General features: G+C 37.8%; 1 protein-coding gene across 6 annotated transcripts in view; it reads right to left on the minus strand.

The window, feature by feature from the left end:
* The window catches only part of SMOC2 (SPARC related modular calcium binding 2), a 147,620-nt gene that overhangs the window by 21,507 nt on the left and 106,418 nt on the right, over positions 1-19,695 (minus strand). For all 6 annotated transcript variants that reach the window (XM_087774960.1, XM_087774959.1, XM_087774957.1 and 3 more), the window contains exon 9: positions 16,814-16,896. In XM_087774960.1, the coding sequence (XP_087631086.1) occupies positions 16,814-16,896 (83 nt within the window). The remainder of the gene's footprint in view (positions 1-16,813; positions 16,897-19,695) is intronic.

The raw sequence follows: 19,695 nt of genomic DNA on the forward strand, positions 1-19,695 counted from the left end.
TTGGATTAAACTTTTCCTATTGACAAACACATCTAGTGAACAAAATGTGACATATAAATCCTGCACAGCTCATAGAATTAATGAAATGGGCTTGTAAACATGTGAAAGACAGATGTGGCTCTGTTTGCCTTGATTTTTTTAATCAAGAAGCCAGAGCAAGGGAAAAAGAAACACAGCAGACAAAGGATGAAATCAGCATTGTGTCAAAGAAAGTGGAAGCCAAAACAGAGAACATGATTTCAAATAGATCATAACAGATTGGCATTTTAGTGTTTCCAAAAACATAAGCTTAGCTCAGCTTGCAATAGGAAAGCATTGGAGTGTCATGAAAAAAATAGTAAAAGTTAAAGTAACTTGGGAAAGAAAGTAATTTTTTTTTATAAGAGACACTAGCTTCCCTTGATTCAGTAGGAACCAGACTAAGAGAAACATACTTCCTTTCAAAATCTGACATCAGGATTGTATATATAATATTAATTATTTTTATCCATGACTTTGGTTCAAATCGATATGGCAATGTCAATGACATCTAGAGCATGAACTCTCTGTAGGTGCTGTTTCCATAGTTTAGATAATCCCAGCATCTACAGCCCAGCTGGTGTTCTAATTACGCTGAAGTATGCTTTGCACAAGCAGATAGGAAAACTTGGATTCCACTAAACAATTAATGAGGAAGAGAGATATTTACCAAAAGTTCTTAATTAACTAAGTGTCCTGGCTTGCCAGGGCAAAAAAACTCACGCTGTATACAGAAAGTAGTCCTTTGAAATACATACAGCTTAAGATGCATCAATCATATTTTTTCAGAAGCAATCTTCCTGCTTTTCTAAGAAAATATGTTGAGACACAATTGTAAGGGCTGGAAAGTTAAATTTTCTCTCATGCTTAAGTAGACTCCAATTTGTTAATAGGTCTGCATGAGAAATCTAAAAGATCAGTACACAGAGCAGATACCTAGGGGTGAAAAATGTGGCCATTTCTAGTGCTGCACATGGTAACCTAACAGTTAGTGGCTTTAAGATGCATGGAAATCATTGATAAATGGAGAGTGTGGATATGCTCAAGGAGTCACATCGTATGTGCAGTGAACCCATCTCCTGAGGCTGTTGAGCTCACTGACACAGCATAGAGTAAATTCTCCCCGGAGGAATGTGTCACACAACAACCTCTAGGCAAACAATGTAGGCACATATATGTGCCTACAGGAAAAGTGGGCTGGCCAGAGTGGTTCATCCCACTTCTGGTAGGGGAATACTTCAAAACCCTTTCTAGGTCTCACTGACAAGAAAAGATACAAAGAGCTCATTCATCACATCTCACCCCCTAGCCCAGACTCATGCCTGAGCAAGCTGGCATCTGTCATGTGTGGACGGAGTTGATTGTCTCAACTCATCTTAGCACAGCGGTGCACACAGCTGGTGTCACTCCAACCTCCCCTCCCGCAGCCCCTCCAGAGTCCGGCATATGAGCTGCCTCGCTCTGGGGCAGGAGAGCAGAAGCAGAGGAATGAACCTCTTCTCAGATGTTTGGAGAGCAGAAGACACGACATCTACAGTCTAGGTCCCAGCACCACTCTCCAGGAAAAATTCGTATTTGTGAGAGATAGGTACCTGGATTGTAACACTGACACTTCTTGAAACCTTCTAACAACACTTGCTACTGAACCTCACTATTTCTTCCAGTCGGTGAAATAAAAAGCAATAAAAATATTAAGGAAAATATCAGAGTTCTCTATACTGAGCTCTTTGTAGGGATCAGTAGGTATACTGTCCTGGTTATCAGTGTAATTTACACCAGTTTAAACCCTAACAGAACTGGTTACAGTGAGATTATTTTCAATTCAAAGCAATGAATTAGAAGCAGAATTTGAACAGTAGTTTTACAGATTAAATAAAATAAAACTCTTCTTTAGAGCAAGTAACTGGCAAGCATACCAATGAACTATCATTTACTAAGTCAATTACAAAGCTACTTTCAAGCAGTTATCTTTATAATCATCTGGATGATATCAACTAATGTTAGAGGAAGTATTGACATAACATATATTTACTTATTTTTCTTATCCTTAATAAAATGACACTTAACAAATTTTAAAATTCTGATAGCAAAACCACTGTTTTCTTAAATATGAATAGTACATTCAACTTGAGTGAGGCTAAGGAAAACTGTAATTTGTTTCTCTAAAGCATGTCACAACAGTTCATTATAAACAGCAGAAACAGGATAAAGCTCACAGAATGGTTCAGTTCAATTCAATACATCAGAAAACTCTTTATTGAGCTGGCTTCAATACATTCATAAGTAGAACCGGTTTAAGACCCTTTCATAGGAGGGTGAGCTGAGAGGCCTAAGAGGATCTCTGTGTGTACACATGTGGATGGTAGTATAAACAAAGATTTAAATTTAGGGCTATGTAAGCTATCATATAAAAACTTTTAATCTGCATAAATCAGAAACACGTTATTGCTGCATGGTGAAATTACAAGCACGCATCACCCCAAACACGTCACCAGTAGAAACCAATGCACCTTCACAAACCCTGTACAAGCATATGTTATTTGAGGAAAAAAGGATCCAAAACTCTCTTGTATAAATATTTTAGAGAGTTTTAAAACATTTTATTAGGACTATTGTTTGTATCCTTCCAGCTCGTTCTTTGATACTGTGAATTCAGCTATACAGATCTCAGAGGGAGATAAAAATCCTAACTAATAAAAATACTTCTCTAAATAACTTAAAATTGACTTTCTGCATTCAAAGCCTAATGGATCAAGTACCAGATATATTGAAAAATTTCCAAGGGTGGAAATATGTGCTACATATCTTAATGGAAAACCAGGAATCTTCTCTTTTTAGTAGTTCAGAGATCTCGTTTCATGACCATTTAAATATTAATTCTCTGAACTGAAATTAAGTGGATGGAAATCTCCAGCATACATGAAGGAGGAACTCCTTTTAGTCACTGGTGTTTATTTAGATGCATACATACACGCACAACTAATGGAGATTTTTTATGATGCCTTCCTGCTTGAAATGTTGAAAATGAAAGACACGTAGGAATAATGGGAAGTGAGATTGTAGAAGTGAGTGCTAAATGCAATTTATGTGTTACAATTTATGTGTATATGCAGTATATTCTTTTTACCACCAGATATATAATATATATAATACAGCTAACTACATAGTTGAATATGCCCGTCAATAGCTATGCCTAGATTTTGCAGAGAGCTAGCTAAATTTTTCAAACTCCAGGTTTATTTTCTGTGAACAATCTGCCCAGGTCTAGTAAACATTTTCTGTTATAACTGTGGATGGCTACAAAACCGAGGAACTCTTTGTGTATCGGTACTTCTCCCCATTATAAAATTCACAGCACAGAAGGGTCTGTAGTGATGAATAAGTCATAAAAAAAGCCGATGAATATTCACTCTGATTCTTAAATGAATTTGATTCAATAACCTTTGTTTTGCATTTAACTGTGTTCCAAAGCTAATTTCAAGTTGGATTGCTACCAGCAAATCTGGATTATGTACTCAAAGAACACAAAATTCAGATTCCTAAGGATGGATTCTGTAACACTCCAGTTAGGGAATAGGAGTAGTAGCCTGGGACTGAAAAACCCTGACTTTCCACAGGTTCTGAGTGCCTGCATTTCATTTAGCAATCAGAGACTACATAGCACATAGAATATCAAGGGTTATGGAACCAACCTAAACCTTCGTCCTACAAATACTTATGCCTGGGCTTAACTTTACAACCTCATGTAAAGGTTCCTTTGATTTTAATGGGTCTAATCACAAGAAGAATGTGAGTAAGTGTTTGCAGGATTACGGTTCAGCAGGTCATGAATTGTATTTTAGGAATATTTACAATTAATTGCTTGTGGATGACTTACAGAGCAAGAGGCTTTACCAGAAGACATTTATAGATAGCAAACAAATTCAAGAACTTCACAAGTGTAAATGGCAAAATTTGTGAATATTTCCCACAATTATTCATGGATTTTTGCCATATGCTAACATCAGGAATCTATGAACAGTAGTACTCCTGCTGAGCGACAGAGAAGCAAATTTCTGAATCTTGTGAAGCATTCTGAATCCTTTGAAAGAATTCCCAGATGTTTGTATGGAGTAACTTCATTTCCTCCTCGAGGGCTTTCAGTTGTGGAGGTCTACAAGTTGCCTTGAGCGCGAGGAGTAATATCATGTATTTGAAAACCATTGAGATAGTCTTGTATACACCGTCATCTTTGTGAACAAGAATATTTGTTCTACATCTCTTCACTGAGCCCAGAGAAATGCATTCTCTGCTGTCTAAATACCTGATGCAAAAAGGGACCTGGAGGAAAGCCAGCTGGCTTAAGCTCAGCCAGTGTGAAACAGAGGTGACACATGTTGGCAGATTGAAGCACTTTGAGGAATTGGCAGGAACTTTCACTGCCTCTTCAGTTGATGGCATCTGTCCACCCATTGTCCAAGTGGCTTTGCAATCAGCTAGACAGTAAATTTGGCAGGGATCATCTTGTTATTCTGTGTTTGCACAGTGCCCAGAACACTGGGATCCCAGACTCCTGCATGACTAGGAGGACATAACCTGGCATCACCTTTGAGCCTCAGCTGAAAACTCTGCTTAATACTGGTATTTTACTTTCTAAAAAAAAGTCAACCTCAGTGAAAGCATGCAAAACTGATTGTGTCTTTTATACCGGTGACCAGTTCCACTGGTCTTCTCAGGTAAGCCATGCCAGTATCTAGAAAACAGGAGCATCGAATAAACTCTCTGATTGTCCAGAGACAGCCTTTTTCTCAAAAGTAAGTGAACAGAAAGATTAATGCAGCAGGCTAAAATCTAAATATTTTCTTCAGAAAAATATACCTACTGATGTGAGATCAGAGTATCAACAATTTTGACTTTATCTTGTTCATTTTCCTTGACAAGTGAGCTAAACTCATTGCTTGACACTTTCAGTCATTACTCAGCAGCCAAAACTGCTGTTATTTCTGTATTATACATTAAATTACTCAAAATGTTAGGAAGTGGGAAGTCTTGCATTGGCTTAATTTTTCACAAGCCCTAACCTCATAACTCTGCCTGGATTTCAAAACGTCGCTGTTTGATACAAAACAAAAATTACTAGAGTGGTTCATTATCAGTCCAGGGTATTTTCAAAGTTGCTGGGAACTGAAAATCCCACTGAACTCACTGGCATGTAAGTGCTCATTTTATTTGAAAACTGGAACACTTCTCCAAGCAATTAAATGCAAAGAATAAATGCCTAACCATTGTTGTTCCCTCTTGAAAATATAGCTGCAGATATACGTTTATTCAGAAATGGAAATATTTATATTTTCCTGTCCATAGGTTAAACATGAGAGTTGTTTCTGCCAGATAATCAAGGAGAACCTGTGTCCAAGTATGAAAACACAACAAAGCAAGATATCCGTTTTTCAGGGAACAGCCTTACAAATCAATGGCATGTTTTTATTCAGTTTATACTCTATCAGATGGAAAGCAAGACGCCCATACCGTGCGTCTTAGAGGAAATAGTGTCTTATTATGCGACTCCCACTTGCTGTCATGATAAGTTTCAGATGTCATTTTTCATTATGGTTACAGCCCTGGCAGACTAAAAGGTTTTCACCTTTTCCGTTCAGTCATATGAGTTTTTCCTGCCATCTTTCAGATTGCGAGATGATAATGATGGCAGGCATTCTGGCAGAAAACACTGAGCTTATTCTACATCAATCTTCCCCTCTCTTATGTTGTTTTTTCTACTCCTCACCCAAGAACTGCAATCCAGTTGCCCCAAGTTATTATGAGATACCTCTCCCATGTCTTCACTGTACCAGAAATTATTTCAAGATTTTTTAAATGCATTTCTTGAAGCTTAGTAGCTTTAGGAATACAGCATCAAAGTTTGTTCAATGAGGGCAAATATTTTAATCCCTTTTAGGTTCCAATGTGATCAAAGTTTCACCCTACTTATGCTAGAATTTTATACTGGGCACAGACAATACCTCAGTATCTATAGTAATGTACTTATAAACAGCTGTTTTAAAAGGGTCTGAGGTATTTTCATTGTAAACTTGAGACTTCTTTTAAAAGTAAGTATCTTGATTTTCTTAATACTCACATATATTTTCTACAGGGCCCTTGCTAAATGAAGAAGAGATGTTCAACATGCACTGTTTTGCACTGTCTTTTGGATTTCTTGATTAGGCTAATCTCTGCATCAAAACATTTTACATAAATTCATTTCCTTCTTTTTGGTATTAGAAAAAAAAAATAAAGATAAAAGGAGAGTAAACATAATGATCAGTAGAAAGGAAGGGCTCACAGCTCTCAGTTCTAGAGCATCTCTGTTTATCCTCAGGGAGAGCTAAACACTACGTGCTTTTGAGCAGCTGAATGCTGACCAACAGAAATCTCTTGAAGTACAGAGTATTAGTCCATGCACAGAGGCTCGGGGCTTGTCATCAGTAAGCAGGACCGAGCAGTCTACATGAAGTGCTGGTTTAAGGAGAATGAAATTTAAGATTTCATTAGACCAAATTGGTTTCAGGGGGCCATTAGTCATTCCTCTCCCCCTCCCCCTGACCTGATATCCACAGTGTAGGTAATATTCCAAATGCTTGTCTTAAGTAAGATAAAGGAGTATCTGAAAAAATGCCATTTTTCAAACAGATGCTCTCATACCCTATTAGTATTGTCAGACTTATTTCCCTGCTAAAAGCACTTCAGAGTGGAACAGTGCAAGAAAAAATGTTGCTGCATGATCCAACCTCAGCTGAGTACCATCGACCACGGCAGAGACAAAGCCAGGCTGTATATCTCACTGCTTCAAAAAAAGCTATCAAAATATATTAAACTACTGATGTCAGTCATTCTTGCTCCCTCTACAGTCAATGGAGACAGGCACTCCCAGAAAAAGACTCAACCTAAAACAGATACCAATGGGACACAGAGACATAATTCTAGCATAAGGATCTGAACTCACTGAATATTTATATATCAAAATCTCTATTCTACTTTTAAATATTACAAAAATGACTATTTGCTTGAATGGGTAAGAATGAATGCCTTGAGCATTTTTTCCCCCTCTTTGGTGTGATGACTACAAGCCTATGATCGATTTTCCTACTCTGCTGAGTGTGGTTTGACTAGTAACACTCTCTGAGTTTCATCCAGGAGGGCTGCGTAGTATATCTTCTTGTTACAGGCTAATCTGCCATGGCATTACAAAGTCTGCCCAAACTTTCACTGACTTGCAAGACAGTGTTTACTTTTAGGTAGGATGTTCACTGTTTTGATGGTTGTTAATGGGTGGGATCCTTCCTAGAAGCAGTTCAGAGATATCCAAGCAAAATTACACCGTGTGGAGGTACAGAGCTGTTAAATATAAGCACAGATTTATAGAGCGGTTAGAAAATTTTCGGTAAAAGACAAAAAAAATATTAACCCTCTCTAAATCAGTTCCATGAGTTAATAATGCTCATGATAATGAGATTGTTATCCATGATGCTGTTCAGTTTTTTAAAAGAAAAAGAAAAACATATGTGTTCATCCAAAGCTTTTTCATTGCTGGATTTAGAACACTATGTATTAAATTATGGATTAAATGTATGGATCAAAATGGATACATAAAATAAAAGCAGGAATTAAAATATCTTTCTGAAATGTCTTTTTTTCAGCTTTACTGAAGTTTTATGATGAAACAGGCTTCACAGTTTATTACTTCTCACTGAGGGAAAAACAAATATGTGTATTTTTTTATATATATATACATATGTATGTATATATACATTCACTCCAAAGTAATCATTTCCCTAGTAAAGATGGAAGAAAAGGGTCCATCTTTATCAGAATCAGTGGCAAAATCATCAAGTGCAGGGGGTAGCATTTGTCTACGTATTTACATCATCGATGAGCGTAAACCAACACAGCTTCATGAGGGTCAGTGAAACTTTTCTGTGCACTCAGACTTAGCAAAAGCATTTCTGGGGGGAAGCATTCTCTCACTTAATCATTCTTTGGCCCAGAAGACAAAAATACACAACTAGAAACTTATTTGGAGAGTACTGGTGCTGGTGCAGAGACAGTGACTGTACAGCTGCTGGGTGGCAACCTCCCGGGAAGCCAGCCAGACACAGGAGAACATGCCTTTCTGGCATGTGTCCCCTGGAGGTGTCCCACTGCAGGGACTTTCTCAGCTCGCACTGAGAGCAGGACCCAATGGCACAGAGCAGCACAGCAGGCAAGGCTGCTGTACTTAACAAGGGATTTGGCTGGAAAGGGAGGACAGCAACAAGTGAGGTGAGAAACCGAATTTATATTCTTTGGCATAGCCTCCAGCATTTTTTTAATGCTGAGAAGCAAATGAAGTCAGTGTTTATTGGTCCTAATGTAGCCTTTTAAAATAAACATAAAATTATAGGTTAATATTAAATAGTTCAATGAATGAAATGCTATTGCTGAGCCAGTAACATCACCTTTAATTAGCCAGCTTTTCTCTTTTGCTAGCTGTGACACAGCTGTGTCTTTCACTGGTGCTTTACTAGTAGCTCAAATGCTTTCACTGTAATTTTTTTAAACAAATTCACACATAACTGGAAATTACAGCAGCTCTTAAGTTATGTGCTTGAGCATTTTTTTTGTTTCGGATATTAATATTTCTGCTTTAGGGTGGGGGGAAGATATTGTTTTGTTGAGAAATTACTGCAAACTGAGGCAAAAATAAAGCAACACGAAGAATTGTGGCCAGACCATTAGTAATTAAAGACAGGATGGGGAGATGGACAGAGGAGGGTGTGCAGGAAATAAATGTGATCTGCAGAGCCTTGAAAAATATCTTGCAGGCCTTCCTTCCTCTAGAGCAAAACTGCCCGCTGGGAGACTACAATATAATCATGTAGCCAGACAATAGGGTAATAATATTGAAGCTACTAAATCCAAAATCCCAACTGCTGTAGGTTAAGGAGACAGAGTCCTCTTTGGAGGTTCAGCTGCTCTGAAGCCATGGTAGCAGCCTCAGGACTTACTGCTGCAGACCTCCCTCTTTATACAGAGGTTTGACCAGTAGACCTACATCATCGTGAGAAGTACTGCCATAGCCCAACGTCCTCGCCAGGCCACCGCTACTCAGTACTCACATAACCTCTTCTGTTACAGTGTGGGCACCCTGACTGAGCCAGCGCTTGTGATACCAGCCTGTGTGCTGCATGCGGCCCCCTCTTCCCACCCACCATGTGCGCTGGCGTTGCATTAACCTTACTGCACTGCCGACATGCAGATCTCCTCTCTGATACCCACATCTTTGCCCAGTCAGCATCCCTCACCGCCACTGACTCAGGCTGCCAGCACAGGGTAATTGCAGTGGACTGTAACATGTGGAAAGAGGCCTTCACCAAGCTGTTACTAACTTATACCAAGCCTACGGTACTGGAAAGGCATCCAGGTTCTCAGGACAGCACTTTCCAGCAGAGGGCTGGAAAGTCAGCTTCTGCCTGCAGCCCCATACATTAGAGGAGATAGGTACTGCTTTGGAAGAGGAAGCAGCCATTCCCCTGCCTCCCCCAGCACTACCGGGCTGAGGAGGAGCGAGCCTGGCCCTCCAGCACTCCCCTGCACTTCGCTGTTGAGCCTCCCCTCTCCCGTCCTCCCTGCAGGCCCTGCCAGGCTCCAGGCAGGTCCCCTCCTTCATCCTTGCCATTCAGTTCTGCCATCGCTGCCGTGAAGGTTCACACTGGCTTTGCACCAATATTTCCTGGTCATAGTTCAAACACTTAACCAGGCAGGTCTGCTCCATACCAAGTATCTCTTGGTAAATAAAGCAGTATAGGGCTCAGGACAATAGCTACAGGCTCATTCAAAACAGCCAGCAACTTCAAATGGTTGTTTGACAACTTAGAGCTTTAGGATTCAATAGCAGAAAAGGACATTTTAAGTATTAGCTCATGCAGCCAAAAAGCTCGTTACATCATAAAAATATAATCCTTTTAAATCACAGCTCAGTGGAGAAAGTTACATGCCAATTGACCTCACAATTTGAAGCTCATGGGAAGGCAGGCATATGTATATAATCTGCATTATGATCAGAAATACTCAATTACTTAACTGATACCTTTAAAAACAAGCAAAGTTTTAGTCATTCAAATGTTTAAGAATGGGTAGTATGGTGAGATTATTTTCTACTCAGTGTCAGTACTGGACTACACAGAGGAAATGAAGAAAAGTGTGAAACTACAGTAAGCAAGATGAGGTAGATGAGTGGTGGTATCTCAGCATTTTAGCTGAGAAATAGTCTGGCACCTTATGAAATCTGATGTGCTCACGGTCAGAAGTGGAGCAACTGTAAAAGTATAATGGAACACACCTCAAAAGGAAAAGCGGTTAAGCCTCTATCACTTTCTTTTTTTTAAAGATGCCTTTGAAGTAAGACACTTTATATGATGGCTGTTTGGCTGTGGGTCTTGCATCATCATGGTTTGAGCATTTCTGATTATTTCTCTTTAACTTTGGAAAAAGAAGATGCACTGCCAACAACCAAAAGCAAACTGTACTTATCCACACATAATTCGCCCATAACTTAAATCATGAGTTTTGCTCCACAAAATATAAACTGTTCAGGGTCAGTGCTGGATTATCCCATCAGAAACACAGTAAGTAAAGCCATTACAATAGGAAGAAAATCGGGCAGCTAGAATACTTTTGTTTCTCATAAGTAACACAAATGTGAAATAAACAAATGAGTTAAACAGCTCTCATGCATGATTTTCAGGTGAAAATATTAACTGCCAAGGTTAAACTAAGCTTATGAAGATCCATAGGACAAAACAACAGCTGAGAACAGAGTCACTAGCAGGATGTGAAATCAGAAAGCAACCTGTAGTTCAACACAACCATATTTAAGGAAGAGTTTTAAGGGAATTTTTTTGTTATTAAGTAAGTTGATTGACTATATAAGGGACATGCATCAAGGCATTTCAATTAAGTAATATTTTAACATTCTTAGCTTGACTTAAACTGTAGACCATCACAGTACCTGCACAGTGATCAGCAGAGCTTAGGCCCTGGACTGAAAGCACTGGTTTGTGGTTTTGGGTTGGAGAAGGAAGGGGCAGTGGTCTCTACTCTTGCCCAAACTGAGAATTCGAAATCTGTCTCATAGAGGCTGAGCAAAGATGCCAATTTTTCTAATTTGGCCTCTTTCTTGAGTCACTAAATAAACCCTAGACATTAAAAATGGAAACCTTTCAGATGCTTATTAACTCAGTGCTATCAAAACCCCAAAATACTCATCTTTTTGGAGAAATGCTCTAGGATTGAAAATTGTAATGAAAAGCTTCTGAAGTGAGGCTTTTCAGAGAGCTGCGGGATTGTCAGGAAGGACAAAAATAAGAGTGAAATGCTGACCTTATTTCACCAGTAGAAATCTACAGTAACTTCAATGCAATTGATGCATTCTACTGGATTCCAGCTGGGTTAATTGAGATCAGCATCTCAGGAAAAGGAACTATGCAACAGTGAAGAGCTATGCTATTTTGAGAAAACAGAAAAGGGAGACTTTCAGGACTTTTAGTAGATGGACTTACTGAATCTGCACATTCACCCAAGTCAGTAGATTATATTACTGTTACAGTTTATAAGGCACTGTCATTTCCAAACTACAGTCTCCCCTCCCAAATTATCCTTTTGTATGAGAGGAAGTATCACAACTACAGGAATTTCAAAAAACATACTGTGCTAAAGAAAAGGAGAAACTTAAACAAACCAAAATGAAGTGTAAACAAAATTAGTAGTCTGACTTAAAGCCACGAAAACCACAGAAACCCAGTAAAGTCTGAAAATCCAGATTGACATTGTGTCCCTCTCTCAAGCTTGTGTGCCTTTTACTCATTTGGATTTCTTTTTTTTTTTTTTTTTCTCCACAAAAGATAAGAGTTATCCTAATTAAAGAATGTTGCATGAATGAAATCACATTTCCCATAATACTTTTCAAATTTTTCCACTTACTTTTCAAATTTCAGGTCTTGGTAATGAAAATTATGTTACAGGAAAAACAGATAAATTCCCAGGTTAAGTAAGAATACAAAAATCTTAAACTATATGAAGGATTATCCAAAGTTTATTCAGCCCTCATGCACAGCGGAGCCTAAAACAGAGCCTTCTTGCATTCGATGCATACTTTTTAAATAAGAAAAAGATTTGCCCTTGAGGCAAATTAGCTGAGTGGTCTGGCACTGTCTCAATGTGCTATCACGTCTTGCTGTCTTACATATCCGAGTCCCTTTCTTCCAGGTTGCTTAGAGCAGAGACAAGTCTGGCTTTATGAACAGGTAGCTTACCCATTGTCTAAGGCACTGGTCTCCAAAGTGGGATGCACATAGCCCAGAGCAGGCCAAGACAATCAATTGGAATGCAAGAAGAAAATATTTTGTACTATTAATAAATAAAATAAAAAAATAAAATTGTGTTTATTTCATCCTTTTTTAATTTCTATTTTTGGGTATGTTTTACAACGTACTTAGTATATTAGTACAGTAGTACATCTATATAATTTATAAACAAATACACATCTATTGAGGGTGTGTGCTGGAAAATATTTTACTGATTGTTAAAAAACAGTGAATACATATAATGCCTGAAAATACCTTCACCCATAGACCCAGCCTGAAAAAATACAGTTCTAGGAACTGATAATTCTTCAGCCTTGCTGAATTTGACCTATTGCCACTCATGATTTTAGGAAAATAGAGGGGCACCCACACCTCATTTCATCATACTATAAGTTTAGCTTAACTAGCCTTCGTGCTATACCCTTTTAAATGCTCTTGACCAGCTTGTGTAGAAAACTGAATTTCTGTTTAACATGCCAGTTATCCAAAAGTCTGAAATAAACCATTCAAGACGCTTTACAGCGTCTATTACAGAATATCTCTGTTCATCACAGGGCTTTCATTTTACTGTATAATATAGAGGAGAACAAAAGGTCAAAATACGAATGTTTGAAAACTCTGACCGTGAGAAAAGTAAAAAGCCCTTCTGTTTCCCCAGTGTGTGACATTCTCTAGACTATTTTTTGGGTTCATTTTCATTATCTCAGAATAACTAGTTTCTGAGAAGGATCAAAACCACAAGTGACCTCAGAAAAATGCTTTGGCTTTAAAAAAAGGACTAGAAATCTAATGGGAAGAATTATTATTATATAACTTCCAGTCCAAGCTAACAGATGCAGGTGACTTAGGTCATTCTTACAAACATTAGATTAGTCTTTAATTTCAGATGCTTTATCATAAGTTACCCTTAGGATGTGAGGATATTCTTAGCTCAGTTTAAACCAGTGGGAGTTTTGCGATAGACTCCAAGGGGCCCTTACCTTCTACAATTTTGCCTTAACAAGATATCAGTGTTTGCCAAAAACTGCATCTTGATTCATCTGCAAATTATTTCTAAAAGTATTTGGCTTAACCTGTAATGGGTTCAAATTTTCAGGTGGTATAAATCAGCATACCTGCAGAACTATACCAATTTAATCCACCTGAGGATGTACCGGTGGGGTTTATCCTGTTGAAGATCATTCATAGCAGTAAAGTAATTGTTTTAAAATCTTCCTGGTTTTACACGGTAGGCAGTCACAGCAGTTTCACCCAGGGCTACTGCATTTTTGTATGAGTTGCAAATCAAGCAAACCCATCCATTCAAAAATGAATTATTCCTCGAAAGTAAGTACATAATTAACCTACATTTTTTATTCAGTCCTGGAAAAACTCAGCAATCAGATGCAGTATTTAAATTTAGACAACACAAATGCAAACATGCCTTTGCAACACTGCTTACAATAGAGAAACTTTGAGTAACAGTGGTTCATTTCCACTAAGAAGTTGATTTGTATTAGCCATTTGTGCAACTTTACCTGTTACTTTATAACAACTAGCCACACCTGTGCAAGATTCTCTTTCAGCCTCCTTTTTTCAAAAAACTCATGTCATTTTTACTTGATGTAATGTTTGTCTGATAAGAGGGAAATTTGCCAGTTGAGGACTTGAGCATTTAATAGACTAGCTAAGAGAGAGAAAAGACAAAGCCTTAAGAGAGAGAAAGAAAAATAAACACAACTGCAACTGTGAAGCAACCTCTTCCCCCTCTTACTTCTATAGGCATGTACTTACTTAATCCATGCTGCTGCAGAGTAGAAGAGAAAGGTTTTTCTAGCTAACCCATAGGTATTTATGAAATGTTAGGAAACTTTGGTATTTGCTTTATCTTAAAATAATATAAAGTATTTAGAAGTTGAAGATTAAGCAACGTAAGATATGGGAGAGCAAATCCATGTCTTATATAATAATTTGTGATAAATATGAGCTCACATTGCTTCAGTAGATTGTTGGACTAAACTCACATAATGCAAAATACCATAAAGTAGAAAGACAAAATCGAAAGACCATTGCCTAACCATGAAAATTAATTTATCAGGTAGGGATTTACAGCATGGAAAGTTCTTGTTAATTGTTTCAGTGGCAAAGTATCTTGACTTTGGATAAATCTTAATTACTGTACTGTAAAAACGCACTACCAATTTGGATAAGAAATAGAAAACTTAAAGCCCTTCACTTGCCCATCTTCCCTCTAAGATTCCAGTTAGCAGATGCTTCTCCAAAATTTCTAGCAAAAGGTAGACGTGACCAGCAAGTGACGTCTTTTAGTGCAAAAACTTGTTTCTTCAGCTTCTGCTCTGCTATACTCTCTTCTGAGTGCAAGTTCTTTCCACTCAGAAAAAACACACACGAAATCAAGTAATTATCCAAGTCTGTAACTATGCAAGTGCTATTTGAAATAAATTGTTGAAGATGGCCAACTTTCCATTGGCTTTCATGGAGTAAGGTTTGTAAAATATGTCCCAAATTATCCCTGAAATACCTGCTAACTTCCCTGAAGTTATAACAGTAGTAAGTAACTTCAGTAAGCAAGTACTGACTAACGAAATGATGGATAAACATCATCAATCTGACTGTCAACAGAGGTGTATTTACCACGAAGTTTCACATATGTGAGGATTTATGTGGCACATATGGTTCTTGCTGAACTCTCTGAGCAGCTAAACAGCAAAACTGCAAGTCAAGCATGCTCCATCCCTTTTTCGTGAACGAAGAGAAATTCAGACAATTTGGTAAGAGCTGTGAAATTCATGCTCCAAGGTGAATTTTTAGTATAAATCATCTTTTCATCTCTTAGCATGTATACATGTTCAGTATCTTATGTGATAAGCCATAATGCAGAGTGAGTACCTCACTTATTCAACCCTATCTCCCACTACCTCTTTCATAAAGTAATCAAGATCTACCTAAAAAACTAACCAGATTTTCTGCCCCATTACTAGTCCTTTAGAAGGCTGTTGCCTCACTGCTTTAATAGCTGGAAATCACTTTACAGCTCCCAGGTGAAATTCATTCAGGGTAGTTCATACTTATTTTTCTTCTGCCAAAATTGTCACGGAGGAAAACAGTTTCTCTTCCTCATGGTCTCAGAGGTACAATATCACCTCTGGACCTTGTCTTGTTTGTCTAAATGAAGGAAATGCTAGCTGCTTTCTCTTGGAAAGTAGCTGCTTTCCCTGATACATTACTGCTACCTAACTTCTCCCGTGTACCAATTTTCCTGAACACAGATGACCAGAATTGTACTTATAGTTCTAGATAAAATCCAGGAAAAATAATAGGGCTATCTCAAACGTCATGAATGTTTCCTTGTCTGCCTCGTCTGTCCTGTTCCTGTCCGTCTGTCCCATCATGCCTGGCTAGATATGTTTTTGGGTCACACTTGCCATTTTTACAGCCACAGTAGCTGGACAGCTTACAGTTAATCCTATGATTGACTTATTTCTATGTAGAACACAACATATAATTATATATGGTATAATAACATAACAATCATATTTCTTACCTTTTTTGTAATTATACCTTGTAAGTAAATTTGTTTCATGACAGAGAGTTTTAATGTGTGCTTCATTCAATATGCATTTCAACACTGATGGGCATGTTTAGTTCAGAATTATTGTCTAGATGTTTCTCTGGGTGGCTAAACTGAAATATTTTTCATGACACAAAAAATCTGCCCACATTATTTACTTGATTCTCATTCTTTACAATAGCTGACAGTAATTCATAATTCCCTTATAACATGTGCAATATCACTAAACATTCTACACCTCAAGTTATTCAAATGTATTAAAAGGCCATTTCAAAAATGAAGCAAGTCCACTGACTTCTGTGTAGCTCAACTATCCGGAGATAAGATCTCTCATATGTTTAAGCGTGAAAAAATGATAAATCTAATAAACACCAAGGTTTGTTCCTACAACAGAGAAGAATAAAATAATATTATTCTAAGGTAAACTGACAAGGGTACTCCTGGAAAAAAGTAAGTAGAAGATACATTTTTTTAGACTGATTTGAAGACAGAGGCCAATTTCACATGGATTTTGCTAGAACAAGGATTATGAAGTACAGGTCAAATTATTCTGGACATATTTGCTGACTTCTCTGGTATGGCAACAGCAAGGAATAATTCCACTAAGTAAATGTGACTGCCTTTAAACTACTGAGAAAAATGAACCTTACTTTCTCTGACTACATCCCAGGACGCATATTTACATACACTGTTCCAAAGTCAAAGACTTCAGTCAGTGGCAAATCAATATGGCACTATCTAAAAGATACATTGTTTTGATATAGGATAAGAAACTGCTTTCTAATTTATTGCAGTGAATAAACAAAGCACTGGAATGCATGAAACCAACTTTATCTGTTTCACTGACCTTGAAGCTGGCGTCCTTTATACAAATCCTTTGTTTTGGTTGGGTGAGCTCTGGCACCGTTGTCACACTTGGGTTGTTCATACCTAAAGAACAAACAGGGAGAGAATAAAACCAGCCAAGGTTAATTTGATTTTGAACTAATTTATTTCCGATTTTGTAGTCCAAATTAAACTTGTACCTGCTTTTATTCAGGGATTAAGCTTGTTTTTCATTCAGAAGGGGCAATGCAAATTCATCTGTCTATTTTCCACTTACTTCAAAGAAAGTAGCACATCTTTATTCTCCTGGGGATGATACCAAACTAAAAAATTATTATCTATTCCAAAGCCCATTCTACAGGGAGGAAAACTGAAGAAGGAGAAAACTGTGGGAAATTGCTACAAAGTATTACATAATAAAAAAAAAAAATTGAAAAAAAACAAAAAACACAAAACCAAAACCAAAGTCTCCTCTCACCTATCAAATCAAAAAGCCATAAACAATATGACAGATTCTGACATCTGACACAATTCATGTTGGGAAACACCAGAGAAAAATCACAAAATCACAGCAAGGCAGGAACTGTAGTTAGTTACTACTGCAGCTCTAAAGCCATGTGCTACTGTATCCTCTCCAAAAAAAATGTTAGTTTACATAAGAAGGGCTAACCATGAACAGCTAACATTTTGAACAAGAGTGAAGAACTGATAGGGTTTCCAGAAGGAAGGGAATTGGGCTGGAACAGCTTCAAATGGATTAGGAAAAAGACTGAATCCCCACCTGCTACTGGAATATTCTGGTTCCTCTATGCTTTCTGAGTTTACTTAAAGCCACTTTGTTAGTCCAGCTGGTAAGAAGAAACTCTGTGCTATTTGTACTTCTAACAAACATTGACTTATGCAACACTACGAGCAATATCTTTTATGTAAGACTGGGAGGCATGGGAGTATCTGCTGCTGAATCTGTTCTTTTTTCTTACAGTCCCACTATCGATGCATGGTGGCTTTTCACTCAGCTTGACACAATCTCTTTCTGAGAAATTTTACTTTCTCATTCTCCTAAAGTAGCTTGAAGCTGCAGAATTTAGTGTGTAACATTTCAGAGAAAGTTTCAATTCTCAGTTAAAAACACTTAGTAATATGACTCGTGTCTACATACGTGCATTTCCACATACATACCTGTTCACGGAATATAGGTTCTTTCATATTTTATATAACTGCTCATCTTTCTTTGAAATTCTCCTCATTCTCAAAATGACATTTACTGAGTAGCATACTAAAATGTCTAATTAAAATATACTAATCCAAATTTTTGGAACAATTCTTTTTAAAAGTATTAAATGGTATCTATGTCCTGGGTCCAGGCCAGACTGCCCCTAAGAAAAATACCTAAGTATTCTGACCTTAATTACCAGGCAGAATAAAAAAAAAAATCTTTTTTTCCTTTGAGTTCTTAATTTATTTCCACATCATCTAATGAAACTACCCACTGGCCCATCAAATTTTGGCTGCTGCAAGAAGGTACAGTGCTGTTTCACGGACAAGGGAGAGCTACAGGCACTTTTTTTTTTCCCTAAAGAATGGCAGGAATAGAAGCTGCTTTGATGGCGTGGGCTGGATTCAGATACCTGATGGACAACCACTTCAATCAGCCAAGAAAAGAGTGAAAGGGAAATCTCTGAGCAATGCTCACTAATGCAGTATCTGGCAACCAGCCTGGTCCCTGACTAATCTGATACCCGACTCTGCATCCCCCTTGTCCTCTTCCGTTATTGTTACTGCTCTGTGCCTACACTTTCTTTTTTGGCCCCTACTCTTCTACCTTTTTGGCTTATACTTTTGTCATACACGCATGTACTTCATCATACACAAACTATATCTATTAAAGACCAATAGGTGTTAAAATGCTATAATGCAAGAAGTCCGTGATTAACCCTTTAAAGCAACTGGAGAAAGATGAAATGAATCATTAGAAAATCACCACACAGGCACAGCCATGCTAAGAACTGATAAGAAAAACATGCTTGCCTCAGTTTTCATGAGGAAAGAGTGGGAAAGGGATAGCATGTCAGAATGGAACACTGTCGGGTTAAAAATAATGTAGTCAAAAGACATCCCAAGTTACTCTTTTGAATTTTAAAAGGAAAAGAATTCCTAGCAGTGAATGTATATCCAAAGTCATCAAGAGCTTATGAAGGCTATTTTATACTTCTGAGGGGTCTGCTGGGAAGCACTGAGATTTACTGAGATGTACAAGGCAGTGGAGGATGGAGAGTTTCACAGGAATTCTACAGTGTGGGCAGCCTCATGAAGCAGCTGATTTATGTTCTTTTTTAAGTTTAGAGAATCTTGTGTAAGTGGAATGGGCATTTCTTTGCCCATGATCCTAGTTGCTAAAAAGTTGCATGTGAGAACACAGGCTTATGGCCCTGCTGAGAAAAAAGGCTGAGGGTCACGCTATGTTGTCCAGGAGGCATTGTGAGCCAGCTGGTAAGGATCATATTGATAGACTTTCAGGGGAATGGTTTTGTACCCTTTAAATGCATTACCTCCTTTTAGACAAATGAATGTTTCCTCTAGGCTTTCATAAAAGCCAGCTTTATAACACAACTTCACCTATTTCTTGTGAGTTTTACTGTCTTAAATGTCCTAGAGTGGTGCTTCATTCACACATCTTTATTTTAACTCTAGAATTATATGGGTTTTTTTCTGGAATACATTCACTGACAGATGATTTATCTTTGCTCCAGATGACAGGACATTAGAAGGTCAATGGGTTTTAATAACTTTCCTTCATTTTGGGGGGTCTAATTTAATGGGACTACTATTTATTGTGGTATTCAGAGCCTGATGATATGACAAATTTCATCCTCATGAACATATTCAAAACAAACAATGTGCAAA

Source organism: Nipponia nippon, unplaced genomic scaffold (genome assembly GCF_047370975.1).
Source record: "Nipponia nippon isolate SJK-2023a ecotype South Korea unplaced genomic scaffold, ASM4737097v1 scaffold_4, whole genome shotgun sequence".
In the NCBI taxonomy this organism is placed as follows: Eukaryota; Metazoa; Chordata; class Aves; order Pelecaniformes; family Threskiornithidae; genus Nipponia; species Nipponia nippon.